The 22,556-nt window shown below is 41.6% G+C and overlaps 1 protein-coding gene across 5 annotated transcripts in view; it reads right to left on the bottom strand.

The window, feature by feature from the left end:
- The window catches only part of FSTL4 (follistatin like 4), a 205,468-nt gene that overhangs the window by 171,036 nt on the left and 11,876 nt on the right, over positions 1-22,556 (bottom strand). For all 5 annotated transcript variants that reach the window (XM_005523495.3, XM_088063734.1, XM_088063735.1 and 2 more), the window contains exon 3: positions 18,830-18,863. In XM_005523495.3, coding sequence (XP_005523552.1) covers positions 18,830-18,863 — 34 coding nt within the window. The remainder of the gene's footprint in view (positions 1-18,829; positions 18,864-22,556) is intronic.

Genomic DNA, 22,556 nt, shown 5'->3' with positions numbered 1-22,556 from the left:
CTATTCAAAGAAAGGTGTTACAAGATATCAGGATAACACTTAATTACCTCACCCTGTTGAAATGTTTATTAGTTTTTAAGGAAGCTAAGTGCAACTCCTGCAATCTCATCTCTCTCTCAATGGAAAGCACAGCCTTCCCCAGAGAGAGCTCTTAGAAGCTGTTTTGCAGAGCTGTGTATTACAGAGTCATTAGAAGCTAGTCCATACCACAGAAACATTTATCCAAAATAATTCAGCACAACTAAACAGAGCAGTCTGACAGCAGAGTTCTCCTCTAAAGCTAATTCACCTCCAGCATCCTTAGTGCTACTTCTTAAAGGCAGGGAGGGTTTCTGGAAGGGGCAGTGATGTCTGACAAACATAGGGGTGCTGCTCTGGGAGGTGGTGGCTGGGATGTGAAATTCTGTCACTTTTTCTTTCCCTTTAAGCTTGCCCTTGCTTCAAGAGAAGCTCTGAACACAAACACCATGAAGGTTCTCTTCAAACCATGTTCAAACAGTAACACAAACCAGGCATTTCATTGTTATTCATTGCACACAGCCATGTCCCTCTCTATGTTCTGTATGATCTCTCCAGCCATCAACAAAATGGGAGCACCTAAAGACCAAATTTGCTAACACAGGCAGGCACACAACTCCCACTGCTGCTGCCAGAGACACGGAGTGAGCAGCATGGGCTGAGGGGAGTGAAGGCAGCTCAGCAAGCAGACCTGGCACACAGCAATGTTGAAGGGTCATGGGAAGGAGGCCATGACTTCCAGGGAAATTTGGGGCAGGACAGTTTTCCGTGCAGAAGTGGGGCCAGCAATACCCTGTGGACCAGAGCACATAGCAAGCTTTCAGCATTGAAATGATGCCAGCCAGTATCTCCCATGGCATGCCATGCTAAAATGCCCTGTGTTTCCCTTTAGAGTGAAGCTAAGGATGTCAAGCTTTATTCTTTCGAGTTCTTCAACAGGAAAACCACTGGCTTCAAATATGCACACAGGAAAAGCACTGGAAAGCACCAGAAAATGCCAGCAGCCACCTGGCAAATGATTTCTGCAGGAAGCAAATCCATCTCCTAACATCCATGAATAACTAAGTCAATCAGGTTGGTAAAGCAGGCTAGACCAGGGGCTTTTGCCTTCCCAAGTACTTGTTTCCTTTTTGTTCCATTCACTCTTCCCTCTCACCCTTTCTAATTGTTACAGGATAGAAACTGAGATCTCGCTCACCTTCATGCACCTCCCTCCTAGTCCTCCCTGCAGCAAGCAAAATCCCTGGCAGCCTTTCCATTTTGCTGTTTTCATGAGGGATCCCATCAACCTTCCTTTAGCCATTAAGTTTCCTTCCAGAGAAGAGTTTTGAAGTTCTTTCTTAAGAGACTTGAAGAATCCCTTTCCCTGTCCACCTGCACATAATGCAGCATGGCAGAGCAAGCACAGAAGGAACCAGAGACATTTCTATGAGGTTCCCAAAGATGTAATGTCCCTGTATAATTTTACGTTCAACATCTGACAGTATCAGGCACACTTCAGTCTGAACTGTGTTGCTGAAAGGAGCTCTACTGGATAATGGGCCAGAGAAGCACAGCAGATGATGTCCTCACCAAGCACAGAGGTCCCCACTCTAGGCTTCTGATGGGCAAATTGTGATCCTGCCACATACCTTTCCTTCTACACATCCATCAGTGGGGGACAACAGTCTGAGTAACAGCCTATCCACCCCTCCTGTCTCAGTAACTTAAATAGGAGAGAGATGCCCTGCAAATCTTGCAAGGGATGCCAATGAGGAATATTCAAACCCCACACATCAATACCAAGCAAGTTCTGACCCAACTATCACAGTGGCCCCCAACCTATCAGTAATTTTAGCAGCTTTCTGTTCCTGGCTCTATTATTGACTCACAAAAGTGTCATCAACTGAACCTGGGCACAAAGCAAAGTACATTGCTGGCACACATGAACACAGCTTTATTTTAGAGGGACCAAAATACTTCAACCACCCCACGCAACATTTCTAAGTTTACCCAGTGTTATCCCCATTTCACACATGAGAAAGGTTACTTGCTATGATTAAGATAACACAGCAACTTTTAGGGTAAAAACCCAACAGCCAATAAAATTTAATATAAAATGCTGAAATCCATCTGAGAACATACATCTAGTCAACATAAATATACAAAGATTTCCTGTTATTTTCAAAATTGTGTGACTAGGACTTAAATCATTACTGCATCCAAGTCACTCAGCTATAGGTATTAGATTCAAGATAGTCAAGATACATCTTAGGGTGTCCAAACCCATTAAGACAAAACAACAGGTTTATCAGTTACACCCTTGCCAAAGTAAAGCAACTTATTGCTAAAATAATGCACACAAACCCAGTAAATCCATACACTCAGCACAAGGAGGGCTGGTACAGGATAAAGCACTGCAGCACCAGCAACCCAGAGGAATCAGCATCTTCCTGTTGCTCTTCCCGATGCTTTTCCACTTACAGCTCGTATTTAGGTCAAATGATACTACATTTCCTTTACACCTCCCTCACTGAAATCACGACAAAGGCAGAAAATAGCAACTGAACAAGGTTTGCACACAGAGAAATCCCTGAGACTGAGCTCCAGAATCAATAGGGCAATTTTGTCACTCTCATAAAATTTCTTCTTTGCTTCTGCTACCAGAATAGATGGAGCCTCTCGGCACCAAGAGAGTCTTGTTCACAGTATTTTGCTTTGCTTCCTCAAAAGCTTTAGTAAGACATGACATGTCAGGGATGGGGTCTTGGCTCATGGCCTTCAATGATCAGCTGCCTTGCTGTGCTCCCAGTCTTAAAATACAAACAACAGCAAGAAACAGCAGCAGAAACTCCTTCCTGTGCATTTTCCTCCTCCAGGTGGTACAATAAAAAATATGTTCCACATTAGTCCCACCTAGAGAGACCTTTCTTCTCACCATGTAAAAAACCCACACTTTTTCAGACAAATAATTATGCAATTACACAAATAACTGTGGGACTGCATATCTCACTAATACCAGTCCGTCTCACTCAAGAGAGTCACATCTTTCTTGCAAACTAAGAGATAGCAATTACAGAAGGAAATGCTAAAAGCTGCACTTCAGTGTTTCAGGATATTCTGCTACTAAAGTTTCTTGCCTCTTTTCCTAATACAAGCACACAATTTTAATTACTTAGAGCTCACAGTCAATAGACTTGGATCAGCAACAATGACAGACTGGCACTGTCAGGCAGCGAGACCTAAAGGATTCACTAACACTGTAAGGAAAAAGGCACATCAGATTATCAGATTACAGGATATTGACACTTGTGATAGTATTAGAAAGTTAAATATTATGATAATTAGTTTTCAGCTGATTTTATCTCTGAAATCACATCAGCTTTGGTGATGTTTGTACTCCACTGAACCCTGTTTACATGTGTTTTTTTCTTACCAGAGGATGCAGAATAAAGAAATATTGAGGGGAAAAATGCATCACTGAAGAAGTGATCATTACTTTATAACTACTTCTATAAGACTTAATTCCTATTAAATCCTGACTGAGGTCTCAGTGCAAGAAATGAGTATCGTAGCTAAAGCCCTCACCTCTTAGTGCCAGCTGGCAGCCTGGACAGCTTGGCTGCACCCACAGCACAGAGCTGGGATCCAGGAAGGCAGTATCACACCCTGACAAACATCATCTGGTCTAAATATCTGCTCTATTAAGTTGAATTTCTAACAACCTAGCTCCCAAATAAGGTCTAGTTCTGGGCAAAATAACACCCCAGACAGCTAATGCAAAGATTGTGCCACACACTGGACATTCAGCTGCAATCCTCATGCTGTCATCCACACATGAAGCATAGAAGCAGAGAAATGTTTAGGTTTAAAAATATCTCTAAGATCACTGAGTCCAACCATTAAACCAGCACTGCCAAACCCACCACTAACCATGTGCCACATCTACACACCTTTTAAATCTCTCCATGAGAATGTGGGCTCCACCACTGCCCTGGGCAGCCAGGGCTTGACCACCCTTTCAGTGAAGAATTTTTCCTAATATCCAATCTAAACCATTTCATATGTCAGCATAAAGACAGCAGGACTCTTTATGGCACACATTACCCCTACATAGATGGGAACCTTAGTCCTGCTCTCAAGAGGAAAGAATGAACTTACAGCAGAACGTAGGGGACACTCACAGAAGGGTGGTCCCATTCATGCCACCAACAACAAGAAAATTCTAAAATATTGAATCTAAATTGTAAGCTAGAAAGCAAATAAAGGAAAAAGGAAACATGCCCATCTCAAACTCCACTGTCACTCCTCTCACCATTACAGTATACCTCCAAAGCTTTTGCTGCCAAATCACACTCTCATCCAAGTTCTACAGTCAGCGGGCATCACAGAAAACACTCTCCAAAGTTATCTTTATTTCTTCCTTCGAAAAGGAAAGAAAAAAAGCCTCAAACAAAAACAAACAAAAAAACACAAAAAAATCCACCCCTGCCAAAAAGCTCCGAAGGAGATAAGAATGGGAGACCTGAAAGTTGTTTTTATCTTAATAGCTGGCAAACACATACCATTAGATTCTGATAGCAAGTAAAAAGACTGTGTTTACACTAACTTCAAAAGCATTCAATTCTGTTTAAGTATAAAGGAAGTGAATTCACTATCTGACAGTTGCCATTAACGTTCTAGATCTCATGAACAGCTCCTGTGCTCAAGAGTTTCCCTCATTTCCTTCTCTCTCAGCTGGCCTAGTAAAAGATACTTCTCCCTACAAACCATGATCTTCATATTCTAGTGCCTGATAAGTTAGCAGCACAGGAAACAGATTTTTATCTGACCTTAAGAAAGAAAGTTTGCGTGATCTGTCAAGGACTAAATGAATCTTGTTAAATAAAACCCAACCCTTTGGCTTTAGAAAAGTTTGCCAGTAGATCATGTATATATGTTCCTGGAAACCTCAGACCTTCTTTTTGTCATATGGCATTGCCTGTAGAAAAACAGGGGAAGTACCAGCAATCTTTCCAGTAACTAAAAAGAAATACTAACATAGGTGGTATTTGTGGGAAACAACATTTGTTTTTACTGCAGCATGTGTGGCATCAAGTAGTGAGGAATTTGTTTCACTGAAGATTGAGACAATGCTTAGCTTCACCTCGCTTCATAAAGAGGCAAAATCTGAACTCACCCCTTCTTACCAGAAGTAAAAAACACAAAAACAACCCAAAAACTTAGTTGTATTGAAGCCAGCACAAATCCCAGTTTTAATAATTATTAGCTCATGTGGCGGTTTCAGTTTGAAACCCAGCAGAAGCACCAATTTTGTGCAGTGGTTTAGATTTGCCAATCCGAGTTTCCCAGCCATTGCACCAAATAACGTGGTGGGTTTAGCACTGACTAAAATTGCTAGTGCACCCACTACAATTATTTATTCATTTCCTGCTGCGAGATATGAATTAGGAGGAGAGCAAAACAGGCTCAAAACTTAAAAGGTATAAAGAAAACATTATTAACAGAACTAAGAAAATAAGAATCAGAATAAAACCTTCAGAACACTTTTCCTCCCCCTGCCTGACTTCTTTTCTTTCCCAAATGACAACGTAGAGACAAAACCTGAGATTTTCAATCAGTTGCCACCTCTATAATAGTCTTTCCTCAGTTCCTGGAGAGAGAGGATCTTCTCTCACCATGCCATGGAGACTTCTCCACATGAAATAGTTCTCTCATGGCTTTTTAATTTCCACAATAGCAGCTGCCCGGAAAAACTGCAATTGTGAAGTTCCTCCCATTTTCACAGCCTTCCCACAGCTGAGTTAATGGGCCATATCAACTTATGGGGTATTATTTTTTGAGCTGTTCAAAAACAAAGGTTCTCTTCATCTATCTCTGCCATCATGTTCATCTCCGGAAAGAGAGGTCTTTCCCCAATGGCAAAGGGTCTTCATCACTCTCATCTCTCTCTTGTTCAAGCTTCTCATGGGACCATAGCTACTTCAACATCTGCTTTGCTTCATTATGAATGCCTCTGCTCCTGTCTACAGTTTAAGCACTCCATCCCCCCACACTCTTTCATGAATAAAAAGGGATATTCTAGTGTATCATAGTTCATCTCCATGGCCTTACCAAAAGAACATTCAGCCCAATACTAAGGCATCTCTTCATTCTCCTTCCATCTGGGACTTGACTCCTTCTTTACTGACCTTGATGTCTCCATGCTGTTTTCTATGTGTCTTCACTCTGTCCTTTTCTCTCACTTGAGAAAGGATCAATGTTTTGGAAGTTTCATCTGTGCAGTGAGAGTTAATATCTCGCCCAGGCCTGTGGATGGTCATGATGGTTTCTACCAGGCAGTGGCCGAAGCAGTCACAGTGATGGATTTCAGGCTGCACTGGGGGCTGTGTCAAGATCTCAGGGGGCCTGGCCAGAACAGTGGCAGCTACTCTGGCTGGTCTCTGGCCCCTGCTTCCTTCAATTTCAGCTGTGGACCGATGGTTTCCCCTCTCTCTGCCCGGCAGCCGCTGGGGCTGTGCGGGCTGTGGCAGAGGGGGTCTGGAGCCGCTCCCAGGGCCCGGTGGACCCCAGCACGGGCCAGCAGCAGGACAAGGCTTAGTGTCAGCAAGATGTCAGCAGCCACAGCCCGGCCCAGCCTTGGACAGGGGCCCGCGGCCTCTCATCCCCCACCCAGCCACCACTGGGATGCGGCCCGGCCCTGTGGGCCATGGTGAACTGCGGCTGGTTTGATCAGCACCCAGTTACCTCTTCAAAGCTGGAAGCAAAAGTGAGATTTCCTGGGCTTGCCTGCCTTTAAAATGTGGATCACACAGAGACAGACCCAGCTTCTAAATGGTTTAATAGGATGTCAAATCTCAGAGCTAGCCAGCTATTGGATTTTGCTAGGCACTGAGGAAGCTCATAGCAGCTTCTCTCAGAAAAATCATTTCCATGGGTGGCTTCTTCGCTCCTCACTGAGTGTCATTAATGCAAAAATTAATTAATGCAAAACCAACACAGTTCATCTTATTCTTGCTCAAGTACACCTTATAAGAAATTCCAGAGAGTGCCTGTTTTATGTGATGGAGATGGGATTTTGAAAGTGAGCTAAAAACATCTAGTTTGGGATTGAGTTTATTTCCATTGAAAACCAAACAGAGCAGTTCTGACCAACCACCTCTACCTACTTAATGACCTAAAGCCCTTGGAGCCAAAGTCATGCACACCCCTCACCCCAGCAGTGAGCAGCCAGCCTGGGCCAGCACAGGGCTTGGGAGAGCTCCCAGGAACATGGCAGTGCCAGGCTAATGCCTGAATTCAATGATCTTAAAGGGCATTTTCCAACCTTAACAATTCCATATTTCTGTGATCACATCCCCCTGCAAGCCTTCCCTGAAAGAGCAGACTCGCAGACAAAAGCTCCATCTGCGCACAGCTGCCGAGGAGAATTTTAAGCCAGCGAAGGAGTGTTTGTTTGTGCTAAGAAAGAGATTTAATGTCTAAATTAAATAAGTGCACTATGCTTAGCTCCCACTGACAGAACGGCTGGATATTAATGGCTCTCCCGCTGGAGCTGGCTCTCTCTGGAGAGCCCTGCTCACACCATCCGTGTGCTGATCAGCACATCAGCATCGGGGGCACGCGCACACCAAGCCACGCACCCCCTCTCCACTCCTCCCTGCTTTCAGTCAGCTTCCTGAAAGGAATTCTTCTGCTGTTTTGACAGAAATCCTTTTGTCCCCTGGGAATACACTAAAAGAACAAACAACAGGTTTGGTTTAGGGAAGGTCTGAAAATTATTGCTACAAAATCAGGAAAGTGAAATGGAATATCTACTGGTAGAGGACAGAGTCCAAATTAGCTCTTGGAAGCAAAGGAAAATAAGTTGGATACTTTAAATAATTTTCATCATGTTCCTATTGTTAAATGAGTACAATAAAACATGTTTCAGTTATTTAATTCAAAATATTAACTGCTGTGACATTTGAAACTGAAAATAATCCCACAGGTTTCCCAAACAGAGAGATCCATGTTTGTGCAGAGACGTTCAGCAAGGCCAGCAGCACCGTTCTCCCAACAAGAACAGCTTCTCAGCCTGAACAAACAGCATCCTGAGAAATAATCACATTAGAGCCTCTGCCTGCTGGAGCGGCAGAGGGGTGAAAGACAGAGGGCTGTGATTATTATTTCTGTTTTAGAATACTAGGGGTACTCAGTTAAAGATGTCTGAATGATGGTGAGGTCATCTAATCAGAGGGAACACAGGTCAGATGTGATAAACAAGACCTGATGAACATGCTTCCTTTGAAGAGGGAATTGTAATGCCTAACATAGATCAGGCAGGAGCTGTTCTGGTGATATTGTTTATATTGGGTGAACATTAAAAGGATAAAAGAGTCATTCTCAGCATTGTCTCACAGTCAAACAGAAATGTTTTTGAAGTTCACTCAAGAGTCCATTACTTCACCACCACATGTTAGAATGATTTGGTGATAATACAATCTCTGTGACTCACCAAAAATGATCACTTAGCACTCACACTGTTTGGAATATACTTGAAGGTATCATCCAAAAGCAAACTTCCCCATGCTGGAAGCATTTATTATATACCCAAAAGGAAAAGAGTCTTTCTGCTGTCTCTGCTCCTTTACTGCTGCCTTTATGTGAAGACTTAGCTCTAATTGGGACACCTTGTACTGAGGAGCAGATAGGGCTTTCTGGATAATTTAATGTACTGGTAAGAGCTATGATTTAATCCACATGCTTTGCCTTACAGTAAAGAGTTGCTCCTTACTGGTTTTGAGACCTCCAGCCCACCAGAAGCTGTTACAGTCCTATATCCAGCACACACACTGCAGCCCTGGCTGCATCATGCCATCATGATGGTAAAATCCAGCTTGGTTTTACAAGCATGTGAAAATCTGAACCTCTCTCCAACTTTCCTATGACTCCAGCTGCTTGTTCCAAAACCAGCATCAGGAACAGGCACACTAGTCCAGCCACCCTGAGCAGTGAGACCATGAGCCCCTCTCTGACAGACACACTCAGGGTCTCATCCTGTCTGCTGCTGAGGACCACTGCACTTAAAGCACTATGACAGAGTTAGGACAATGTACTTCTTCATTTATCAGAATTTTCTGTGGGTCACACAGTTGTTTCATCGTTGCACAGTGTTCAGATGTAGCCTGGATCCCAACTCTGGCAAACAAGAGAAATCCCATCAGCATCTTGGGGTGCACACACAGGCACCTCACAGGCTGGGATATCTGCTCAAACCACAGCCACCCTTTTCTTTGTACAAACTGGTGCTTTCCCATAAAAATGTCTCTGGCAATGGATCATTCCTCACTGACACTGGTGCCAACAGAGCTGGATGCATTGATAACAGCAGAGAAGCTGCACAGGGCTGCTTCCAATTTCTGGCTTCACTGATTCTATTTCCCAGGGAATAAGGCTTGCCACAACGTTGATTCTGTTAAAAGCAGCTGATGAACTTCTGTATTTACCAGGCAATAGGAGTTGAAACCTAAATACAACTATTATATAATTTACGGAAAACTAATAATTTCTGGAAAACAATTATGGATAAAGAAGAAATAACTCTATGGAATAAAAACCAGGATAATAAAAAAACCTAGCATCAATAACAGAGAAAAAATATTCTTTAAAGCATTCAGATATGAAAAGTAAAGAAAAAAGATCATATTACAGGCAATTCACATCATAGAATTTCAATGGGAAAAGCAGAACAACTAGAAGCAGGGCACCGCATGCCACTGTCACCTACTTTGCAGTTGCAATGAGAAACTAAATTGAAATCTTGTAAGAAGTGACATTTTGAAAAATTTCAAAATCTGCAGATGGAAAACACAACACCTTTTTGTTGTACTTTTTATTTTCCAAGCTAGAGCATAATTTGATGCTATTATCTGCTGGCTGCACAAGATAGATTTCAGCCTTTGCAACAACTATTGTGCACACAAACCCCAGGAACAGATATATTGATAACAGAGCTGGTCCCCTGTGCTGAACAAATTTAAAAGCCAAAATCCAGCGTATGCCTTTGGAAGGAACCAACTTTGAAGTCCATAGGTCCAGAATCACTTTTCACATATAATAGTTTCATCCTGGTAAAACGTGTTACTGGATGAGTTCCATGATACCTAAAATGAGTCAAATAGTTTTACACTCAATTAGAAGAAGCATATGGGTTGACATTCAGCCCTAATGACTGTCACATTGTTGGAGATACTTTATCAGACAGAACTTAGAAGCTCAGCAGAAAGAAGGCACATCTTAACCTCACTAGAACTGAAGAGTGAAAAGAATGACAAAAAGATATACCACCTATGAGGGAGAAGCAAGGATAATAATGAGGAGGAGATGGGGGCAAAAATATGAGGATCGCTCTCATGCTACTTCATGAACATGCAGTGCCCATTATGTTATATGCAGAACAACAAACCTGTCTAATATTCTTCAGAAGCTCTCATCAGACACAAGAAAGCAGCATGGCATGGATAAATAACTCCTGTCTCATGACAAACAAGGAAATATTTATGGAAGGCTATTAAACTTGGATTACTGAGACACTGGAGGAGTTGTGGAGCGGCCAATCAGCTCTGCTGACTAAATACGTATTTATAAATGCTTTACCTCTTTTATTTACTCAGTAGACCAAAATGACTTATTAATTCTGTTCTGCTTTTATTTTGGTCTATCAAGTACCGTAAATGTGCAGCTAGATGTGTAATAAAAACTCTTTTAGAAAAGTAATTACATTACTTTACACAGAGCAGATTTTTCTTTCCCAAGCACCATGAACACTGGACCATTTCACAGGCTCCTAAGTTCTTATTAAAAAATATACTGACACATGCCAATTACTGAAATGAAATCTTGCTTAGAAATGTAAAGTCCAAAAGAACCATCTCCACACAAAGCAGGGCTCCCTGAAAACCACTAACTTAAGCAGACTACCTGCTATGGCAGCAGCCAGGGACATGGCTATGGCATCAAACACCTGAAAGGTTCATTCTTCACATCCTATTAGGAAGAAATTCTTCCCTGAGAAGGTGGCGAGGCCCTGGCACCCAGGCTCCCCAGAGAAGCTGTGGCTGCCTCATCCCTCAAAGTTTGCAGTCAGCTCGGACATGGCTCGATGCAACCTGGGATAGTGGAAGGTGTCCCTGCCCATGGCAGGGGACTGTAATGAGATAACCTCTAAAGTCCCTTCCAACCCAAACCATTCTTGGACTCTATGATTCTGCCAGGTTTGGCTAGAGCAGGATGTGGTGTAAGACTATAGCAGTTAAGCACTGCAAGGATCGTTGATGGCCTCAGCCACTGCCCTGGTCACCTCCAGGAGAGGCCACCAGAGCTCCCCTTAGAGCCTTCCCTGCCATAAATCTCCACCTCTAGCTGGGCTAACCCAGTGACAGGCTCAACACTTCCATCTTCCACAGGCCAAGGCCATGACCACCTGGGAATACGTACCTGAACTAAGAGAGCACAAAGAGGGTTATTCCTCTTTTATTTTCAGCTCATATTTGAGCAGTGAGTTGAAGCTCCAATAATATTAACCTAATTGCTCTGCCTTACAGTTAAAGCTTAGTTCAATAAGAAATGGCATGCTGAAACCTAAGTCTGAAATTGAAAATACACCATGCCCTCACACTTATTAAATAGACTAGTAGCATGTTCAAAAATCATGACTCCAAAATCTGACTGGACCCAGAAGCCATCTGGACTTTGGGTCTTTTGTCTTGAAGTCCGAGTTTCCTCATTTCTGTAATATTTAAGACATGCTGGATAAACTGATTTGTTGGAAAATGTTTGCAGTATTACATTATATTGCCATTATCACAAACATCTGCTGCCAGTTTTTTATTCAGCTCTTACAAATGAGTTTATGTTATAGCTGGTCTGAAAACTCTGGGTTTATAGTGCATTTGTACCTTTCAATATGTGCAAGCATCACAAGTCCACTCTATCAGAGGGGCTTCCACATCACGCGACACTCTCTGTAACAACAGATATGTGGCTGGACACAAATGCAGAACTTCATAGAAAGAACAGTGCACTGAAAACAACCAAAAAAATCAAATCCAACATGACTTCAAACCTCACTGTGTATTTCAACCTGGCTGCTGCTAATGATACTTAAGTGAAGAAAGCCCATTTGTGTGAAAAGATGTCCTCTTAAAGACAGGTTCTCTTAGAAGACCAATGCAAACCACCAGTCCTGCTTTACAGCTCTGGGTCAGCTGGAGAAAAGTGCTCTGGAGATGCTGAAGAGGCAGCCAAAACAAGGTTTGTACAACAAAGCAGCACCTTCCAAAACGCTGCCCAGGTTAGATGGAAAAAGTAGAAAAGTAGAGAAGCCTGTGGGAGAGAGTTGAGGGATGACAGAAGCCAATAGCACAAGCAGCTTTTTCAGCTGCCAAATCAGCAGTTTTTTCTGATTTCAAATGGAAAAAGAGAGATGCCTTCAGGCACATCCAACTTCAGCACTCTGCACTGGGGATACTTAGTGGTATAGAATACATATATATGTTATTTTGTATCTCCCTAAAAATCCTCACAAGGTCTCATAGATTTCTGGCTCTTCTCCATCTTCTCCACACTGAGAACTGAAGTCTGTCCACTTCCTAAGCTTGCCTACAAGCTCCTTGATCTGACCTCCTGCTGGGAAACAGTTTCCTGATTTTCTGCCACTCAAGAAGTTCTAACTTCAGCTCCTTCAGGTCCATCAATCAGCTGCTCTAGCAAAGCCACACTCTATTATATTTACTTACTAAACAGTCATGCCCGTTCTGCCGTGGGGAGAATTCATTCCTCCTCCTGCCCTAAAGTACTCAACTGCAGAAACTGATGGATCCATTTACAGGAACCTTAACTCTGCAAACCACTTTGTTTCCACCAGTCAGAGAGATGGACATGTAAAGACTTTGCTGTGTGTATGGCAAAGCTGGGCTAAACCACAGCTGCATTCACATTTTCAGAAGCAATCCACCTCCATGAACAGTCATCTGCCAGCCAAATGTGACCACCAGACCAGCCCTGTTTGCTTCAGGAGCTGCTCAGAAACTCCCTGGCTAAGCTGCAATTCTCTGTTCCTCATCCCAGACACATGTGCAATACAAACAGAGCAGTAAGACTGCTCAGGAGCATTCACATTCCTGTTTAACTTACTACTGTGCCTGATGCTGGCTAATGTGCCAATTGAGGTTCTTCCTCCTCCACGTGGTTTTACTCCCTTCTTTTAATTCCTGCCACTTAAAAGCATTGAATGTGCCAAGTTATAATTAAACACCACTGCTGACAGATGTGTGGGAGCAAGCAACTTTGCCCCTTCCTGACTAGGGCTAGGCTGTTCAAGTGGGATGAAGTATAAAAAAAGCTGAGAAACTGTGGCACAACATCAGATTAATATCTTCACCCAAATAGCCTTTCCTGGGTAACAGATTTCAAAGCATACATTGACTGTGAATGGCAAAGTTGGAGGTAATAAAACTTTGTATGAAAATAAAGCAGCTGAGATGGGAAAAGACAATAAACTTTGAAGTAAAGACTGAATAATTGTTAAAACCAGTATAACAAACATGGAAAATATTCCAACTTGTGATTCAACAGAACAGATATTTTTAATGTAAAAGCTGTCCTTCAGACTTTGGAGGAATGTCCTGAAATATAGCCAGTGTGTTTCTGAACATCCAATTCTCTACAGATCACACAGATACAAATATTTATTTTCATATCACATCATCCATCACATGGATATAACTGGGATAGCCAGACAACCAAGATCCTGGGGGTACAGTTGCTTCTAAAGAGCAACACAGGCACAGCTACTGATTTTTGGTGTGCTTTGACCAAGTCATAAGGAAAAAAAACACGGATTTTTTTGGATCCCAGTAACAGGAAAAAAAAAAACAAGATGATGGGAAATTCATAGGTGATTTACTACAAAAGTAATAATAGCTGACCACTTTGTGTTCCTGAAGGATTTCAGGAGAGCAACTTATCATTCCTGCCAATTTTGGAGTGCCGGTCTTTTTCCATGGAAAGGAAAAAATTTGAAGTTGGCAAAAAGAAAGGACAAAGCAAATAGAATTTCTGAAGGGCATTCATTACTCTTTTATAACCATGAGTTAGTTTTTCATGTAGGACATAAAAACTGATGTCAAATGGAGAATAATGAAATATTTCTTAAGCTGTTGGCTGGATCCTCTACCACTGCTAATTGATGCAGAGATTTTTCAGTTAAACTCTGGCAACCTGGGAAAACTCAGGGTGTGATATATTCTACTGCTCCACATTGTGATTAGGAATCACAGTGTAACAATGAGGATTGTGTATCTGTAATAAATACATACAAATAGGACATCCACAACACAGAGCTTGTCAAAACTTCAGGGAAGTGTCAATTAAAAGAAGTTTTAATTCAAACCAGGTATTTAGAAGTTTGTGTATTTATGGCAGTGATGTCATCTGTCTGAATAAATCTAGAGTTGCATCTCATTTAATACGATTATATGGTCAGAGCAGAAGCAATTTGCTTGAACATTTCTTGGCTGAACGGTTTCAAAAGCATTTTTTGACACTAATTTGTTGAAAGGATGATTGTGAACAACAAAAACAAATTAAAAGTTTTAAGTGCTTGGGTTAGATTCTCAGCTAGTAAAAAAGAAAAGGTGGTCCATTAATTCAGCAGAGCTTTGCTTATTTCTATCTACTGAAGACCTGGCTCTTTATGCTTAATGTGACTATACATATGCTTAGGCATAGTTCTACGCAGCAGACAATTTGTTCTAGTACTCAGCATCCTTCAGCCCCAGAGTGCCAACTGAAACGGGAACACGTGTCAGCTCCAGAAGTTGAAGATTTAAATCCTGTGTTCTTGCCATTAAAATAATTGGGGAAAGCACTGGAGTCTCTGCTCTGCCAGACATGGGGAATTTGATAGACACAAAGGTATGTGGCTTTTATATATATAAGTTGTATGGTGTAATTTACAGCCACAGGTAAGTATTATGCATTCATGTATACTCATTACACGGGGAAAAGTAACCAATCTTTAAAATTAAACCCTGCCACTGTCCAGCCTAATGTTTGCAGATGCTCTCTACAAGCTTGGTCCTGTGTTTCTTCCAATCTAACACACACCCTTCAGTCTCCCAGTTTCCTGCACAGGGTCTTCTCCTCAGATTATGTAGATTTTAGGAAGAAATTCTCCCCTGTGAGGGTGGTGAGACACTGGTATTTGTTGTGCAGAGGAGTTGTGGCTGCCCTGTCCTTGGAAGTGTTCAAAGTCAGGTTGGATGGGGCTTGGAGCAACCTGGGATAGCAAAAAGCGTCCCTGCCCATTACAGGGGGTGGAATGGGATGGGCTTTAAGGTTCCTTCCACCACACCCATTCCAACATGTCATCCTTTCCACCACTCTCTTCATTCTTTTCACTAAATGCCTGCTATGTCCACATATTCTGCACAAACTGCTGCTTTTCCCAGCTCCCTACTCCTGTTTTGCTTTTCCCCATCTTACACTGGACAGCTGACAGGAGTGTACAGGTTATTCACCTTTTGGCACCATTCCTCTTTCCTGTGCACTAAGGGCAGGGAAAATGATGAAAATTAACATTAAAATGGAAAAGAGAGAATATTCAGTTAGTGAAAAAAGATCTGCCTGTCCAAACTTGCCCTGTGATTTTACTTCAACAGAGCAACAGGGGAATAGTATTCAAATCTGTGCTTGTTTATCACATGCTGGGGTTTCTTGAGTTTGTGTTTTGAGGTTTTTTTGGCTGATTGGGAGTTTGTTTGTTTTCAAAGCACAAAACCTGGCACCCTACCCCATATTCTGGTTTCCACTGCAGGAGCGTAATACAGATGGATACCACAGTGGGTCATATGTGTGAACAACTCAGAGCCAAATTTCAAGTGAATTTAGAAAAATATTCCTGCAGCTTCTAATCAAATCCCAGATTGGGGGTTTTTTGATTAAAAAATTATTTTTAGTCAAAAAGGGTAATAGTTACACACCAGTTAGGCATCCCAGGAACAAAACTGTTCTGCAGCCATTTCCATTCCAATTGAGAAGAAAATCAGTCTCCAAACATCACTGAGAGGTGGCTGCCAGCTGCAGCCAGGGAAGCATCTCTCCTCCATACCACAGCAATTAAAAGATCATGTAATTACCGTTGATCTCATGCCACAGAAGTCAAAGGAAAACAATTCATTGACTGTAATGGGCTTTGGAGCAGGTTCAAAATTTCTCTGGCATATGTAATCCTGGCACTTTGGAAACCAAAAGCCTCCCAGTTTAACTACACTCATCCACAACTAAAAAAAATGGAAACAAATGTTTTCATGATCAGCAGCTATCAAGGCTTTGTTCTCTTTGAAAAAAAAAAAAGTGTCTGCTTTAAATCTAAAGGATTCAAATCTTTTGTCCCAAAATGAAGAAAAATTCTGAAAAGACTAAACCAGGATTGCCCCTCCTTTCACCAAAAGCTTTTTTTTTTAAATCATCCTGGATCATCCATAAGCCTGGGATAATAAAAGCAGATACAAAGTCTGCTGAGCTCTCATATTTGTGGGTGTTTCAATGAGGCATTTTTTAGTTTTTCAGCTTTTTAAGAGAAAGCCAGAATTTCTACTAAGGGAACAGAATAGGAATAAACCCCCAACCCCAATCTCTTCCAATCATCTCATTTCCTCAGGTAAAAAGCATTAGCTGCAAAAATTACCATTTTTAGGGGGAAAAAGGCCTGGATCTTAAAGTCACCTCATACCATATTACAAAATTTATAAGAAATCCTTTCATGTGCATAACATTCTGACCCTCCTGTTATTTTTTTTCCTAACACCAAATGATATCTGCTCTGTGCACATTTTAATACTGAAGAGGTTTCTGAAAATGCCTATCTATAGTTGAATTATTTTATAGGCACTATTGAGGAATAACTCCAGCGAGGAAGAAACTTAAACATTGCTGAAAATCCCCAGGTAGCTCTGCAAATCCACATGCTCTTGGGATCAAGAGGTATTTACCATGTTTGTTAGCATTTTCTTGGCTTCTGAGGAGTTTGCAGTACATGGGACAGACTTGATAATCCACATATTGCCTTGCTGGGCATAAGCCAAATTTATGTATACATCTTAAATCTATCTGTTGCAATCCCCTTCACTCCAGCCATAGATATAAGAAGCTTCTAACACAGAAGTCCATTACACTGAATTCACTTCTGAAAAAAGTTATGGTTTTACCCCTCAAAATAAAAGTTAAGTCTTACCCATCCTCTGAAAGCAATGAGAAATCAGCGTCACTTAGCCTGGAAATTCAGTGTCTTGAGGCACTGATCTCCAAATTCACTTATTGCTTTGAAGTAACATTCTCCAAGCACACAATCTGCAAACTCAATACTGATTTCAAAAATTGCTGTCTTTAAGTTATTATATGTGTTGGTTACTTTTACTGGGAAGAAAGCTTTGGAAATAGAACTCGTATCTAAAAAAGGACTAGAGGTACATCCACAAGACGGGATTCAGTCTCCATGCTGATAATGAACAACAGCCAGAGCATGACTGAAATGTGTCCACATCCACAAGATGCCCAAGATGCTTTTTCTGCATCTCAAAGCAGCCTTGACCCACCCAAGAAGCCTGCCTCAGTTTAAGACTGAGGGAAGTACAATAGAACTGGATTTCTTCATGAAGAGTGGCAGAAGTTTGATCAAGCACACACATGCACTGAACATCTAAATTAAACAAATTAAATACATTTCACCTTTAGCAACAGCTCTATTTTTAATTAAGACTCTCTGCTGCCTCAGCCTCATAGAAGAAAAAAAAAAGGAGATTATTTGTCCAAATGACAAGTTACCCTTGAACCTGACCTTCTTTGCTTATGCAGTAAAACATTGGGAGTTACAACCTCTTCCCAACATATGGGATGCCTGAAGAAATTCAAGAAGCTGCTGGAAAGGAACAGGGAATACATTAATCAATTGAACAGGAGAGTGCCACCTGCTTCATACTCTACCAAGACAGATGAGGAAAGCAACTGCCTGATCCAGAAAACAGCTGCTGAACAAAATCAAAATTAATGATAACCAGAATGAGCTCTTTGATGGCTGATTCTCCCCCAGCTGCCAGGAGCCACCAAAGACTCAATCTTGACAGAAGCCAGTTAGTTATGGGGGCAGCCGAGCTGCCAGGAGCAGGAGCTGAGCTCAGAGCATCAGTGCACCTCAGGGTGGAGCTGTGGTATGCCAAGGCATGGAAAGCCTTGTCTGCACCTCTTTCTCCTTGAAATTCTCCAGGTTTCAGGTTTAGCACAGAATGTTTTGGATTGGAAAGGACCTTAAAAAATTAATTCAATTCCAACCCCCTGCCACGCCTTCCACTATCCCAGGTTGCTCCAAGCCCCCTCCAGCCTGGCCTTGGACACTTCCAGGGATGGGGCAGCCCCAGCTTCTCTGGGCAACCTGTGCCAGGGCTCCACTGCCCTCACAGGGAAGAATTTATTTGCAGTATCTAATCAAAAGTATTTTCCTTCAGCTTAAAGCCATTTAGATGCCCTGCCAGCACCCAAACCTTGACATGCACACCCAACAGTATCATGCAATTCTGTGCTAAAAGAACAGCTTTTCATTGGGGAAAAATAAAAATATAAAAAAATCTACAACTTGCAACACTGAGAACTGTCAGACAAGTGCCAGGCACAGACTGTTGGAAAACCCACAGCAGCACAACCTTTCAAGTGTGTGAACTCATGCTTGGTTTAAAAAGTTATTGCAAGAATACTCAACACCAATACACACACTAAAGAAAACTGGTTTTCCTACCTTTTCTTCTTGTAACTTCAAACCTTTTGGAGTCCTATAAGGAAAAAGAGAATTTTTTTGTGGTGTTTTTTATTAAATACAAGAATTGTTCAAAGGCAGGATGAACAACCCCCCCTACAACATTAATCACTGACCCAGGCAAACATCTATGAAGCTAAATAAAATAACTGAGGAGCAATTACAAGCACACATTTCAGTTTGTCCACAGGTATTTAATAGATAAATATAGCACTTACAATGACTCATCACTGTGTGATAAAGACATTGTAAAACACAACATTTGTCTTGAAAATGTGGGTTTTTTCCCTCTATTGATGTGAAAAGGGAACAGTTAGGAGGGTGATTATTACTACATCAAAAATTTGGGGTTGAAGAAGGAGGAGCCATTACAGATATTTTTTTAGCAGAGACTTCTTCAAATATCTGAATAATTTCAAAGCCACTGGACTACTCATGCTGAGAGCTGAGGGCACATTTCAATCCATGCACACCTACATAATTGTCTTGCATATAATTCTTTTTGCGTAACTTTTTCGCAAATCATCACAAGCATCTCTAATCTAGAAATTTGTTTTAAAACACTGTCTCAGAAGGTATTGCACTGTCAGGCAACACTATCTGCTTATACTAATGGTGAGACTTCAAAAAAATAAATATTTAATTCCACACAGTAACATTATTTATGGGTTAATTGCAATTGTGTCCAAATTTCCATCGTTCGAGTTACTTCTCGCAGCCAGTATTAGAAATAGTGGAATCGTGAAGACCATCTGGAGTACTTCTGCTGTGGAGACAGGCTGATAGAGGTGGGGTTTTTCAGCCTGGAGAAGAGAAGGCTCTGGGCACCACACACTGCAGTGCTGTAGGTACCCATTTACTGCCCACAGAAACACCCCTTTCTGCCTCCTGCCCCCTCCCAGAAAGTCCCAGGGCAGGACAGAGCCACAGCTGAGGTCTCCTGCAGCCCAGGGGACACCTCACATCACCCACATCCTGGCCAAAACACAGTGACAGTTTATACTGTCCTTTGTCATCATCTGTGCAGGCAGATGCTGCTTCTCCTTCCTTCACATGACCACAATCTGCCTTTCTCAAAACAAAGCTTTCACCAAATTTGAGAAGGATCAGAATAGCAGAAACCAGCTCTTTGGCACCCTTCAAGTCAGCTGAAGGGGATAAACAAAAAAATGGGTATTTGCTTATAAAAATACTGTCATTATTCCCTGTAGGACACTACCTCAGTGATCTTGAGCAATATGTAAAATAGCATTCAGGATTAGTACAGACTTCAAAGCACTTATCCTCTTTATGCAGCAGAGTTCTGAGCTGTGCAGGCAGTTATACTCCAGGGACCTCTCTGAGCTTTTCAAAATATTAGCTTGAGAGGTAGGACACTGGATAAAAAAGCCTCAGCTACAGCTACTATCATTAGGCCTGTGTACATGCAATATGTGCAAAAGGGAAGAATACTTTTAAAGTTCCCCAGAGTCCCTCACACTAACAAGCTGTTTGAATTCTCTGCAGTTCAAAAGCTTAGAAACACTAAAACTAATTACAGCTATTATATTGATCAAAATGAAACAGACTATCAAGACTCTATTAAACAAACATCCAAGTGTCATCTCACTTTTATAAAATGCCCTCTTGTTATTTCCATGTCTGCACAGACACTGTGAAAGATAAAGGATGGTCTTCAAAGTATCCCTTCTTTTATTCTGTTCCCCTTATTGTAAGCTCTCAACTGTAAGTTCTAATGAACATAAACTATCCCAAAAAACAGATGCAGGGTTCAGAGGAAAAGCTTGTTACAACTGCAATAGAAGAACATGAGGTCAGGCTGCAGGCCATCTCTTCTCATTCCCGGGAAAACAACAGTACTTGGTGTGTCCCCCAAAACATCCCTTCCCTGGAGAAATCTCCACTGAGAATGCTCAAGATTTCAGGAGGGTACACAAAAACATGGAAAAGTACCTGGCAGCCACAGCAGGGTTTAAAGTACAGCACAAAAAGGTAGCAGCTCCAGGCAGACTTCTCTTGAAGATAATACTGATCTCAAGTTAAAAAAACAAAACAAACAAAAAAAACCAAAAAACAACCACACAGATTTTAATAGTGTTACCAGTAGAGAACCAAACTATTTTGATAAAAATGACACTGAAGTTCTTGAATGCATTGCCTGAGGAATACTTTTCTGCAGAAGCCATAAAGCAGATGGTTATAAATGAGACTTATTTCATGGGCACCATTTAATGACTGCAAATTCCTTTAACTAAAAATCTCATCTTATCAGAGCATAAATCATTTGCTTTGAAGGGAAAAACCTGTTTTGGATTTTCCATTCCTCCTAAAAAGCTTCTTCATGTACTGCTTTAAATAGCATTTCATTAGTGCAATACTAGAGTTTTATTTGTCAAGGTTCACTTTTAGCACCTACTTCCTACTTTTTCACGTTAGTCAACTGAGTACAGAATGAAAGATCATTCCATTCCATATCTGAAGTGCCTAATCACTGTGTGGCAATCAATGTACTACATTTGTTTCAGGATTGCCCTTCACCAGACATGTAGCTAAAAAAAACCTGCATCTCCAAAAGACCAAGCACCTCAGGGTCATCAAGTATGATAAATATTTCTACCTGGATTAGGAGGGATGAAAATCAAAATCAAATAGAGTTCAGTACCTGCTGTCACACTGCTTCACCTCCCTGTAGCTGCAGCGTGCTGTACCAACACCTCTGTGGATCTGACACAATTTAACAACTGGTTTGCACAAAGCTGTTTTCTGCTCTTAACAAAAGGAATGCCAAGGCATTCCTGTTATAGTTTATGCAGTTTATGTGATACCTCCTGATTAATGATGAATCATGTATCCATGGATGAGCAGAGCACTAGTGATAAATCAGATTTCATTTAGAACAAACATGGATCATTGGGAACTTCATTGTGCAGAGTTAAAACACAACAACACAGAGGGAATACACAACATAAAACAGTGCTTAGTAGCCAGCATGCCACAAACAGTTTTACCAGTGGTCATTAGCAATGATGCAAGCAGCAAAGCCACTTCTGGGTTTGGGTCATCACAGAATGGGTTGAGAGGAACAATAAAGCTCATCTTGTTCCACACCCCCTGCCACAGGCAGGGACACCTTCCAGTAGTCCCATTCAACCTGGCTTTGAACACTTCCTGGGATGTATTTAGAGATTTTTAAGTGGTTGTGCATTTCCCATCCCTGTTTGTTACTGGCCTCTGATCCCAGCAGGGAATGATGCTGAGCGTGGATCACCAAAGCAGATACCAAAGAGACACCAACTGCCCTCAAGCACGATAATCCATCACCTTGCAATGGTTTCAGTCTCTTGCCCTTTAATACTGATTTATATTTAGTCAAAAGACACCCTTTTTTTGCAATGTAAATTTAATACAGGGGACTTTTCCAAAAAAACCCTAAAGTTCAAAAAAAACCAAAACCCAAACAAACAAAACCCCACAACCAGCAGCAAAAAAAACAATAAAACAATTAATGCAGCAGATGAAGAAATGCAGAGGAACAGGTAACATTCTAGACCCACACATTCCCTGCACTGCTGGCCTTACCAGACCCTTTGTGGGAGACATGGCAGTGCAAGCAGATAAATCAAACCCAGTCCCTGCAGCTGGGCTCACGCTGGGTCTCACAATAAATCAGATGTTATCCCTGCGCACTCCAGGTCTCCAGAGACCTGCA

The sequence above is a fragment of the Pseudopodoces humilis genome, chromosome 17, assembly GCF_049639895.1.
Source record: "Pseudopodoces humilis isolate 2021_Gansu_Grassland_sample_001 chromosome 17, ASM4963989v1, whole genome shotgun sequence".
In the NCBI taxonomy this organism is placed as follows: domain Eukaryota; kingdom Metazoa; phylum Chordata; class Aves; order Passeriformes; family Paridae; genus Pseudopodoces; species Pseudopodoces humilis.
Note: the sequence above shows the minus strand (reverse complement) of the source record. Positions and strands in the feature narration are given on the sequence as shown.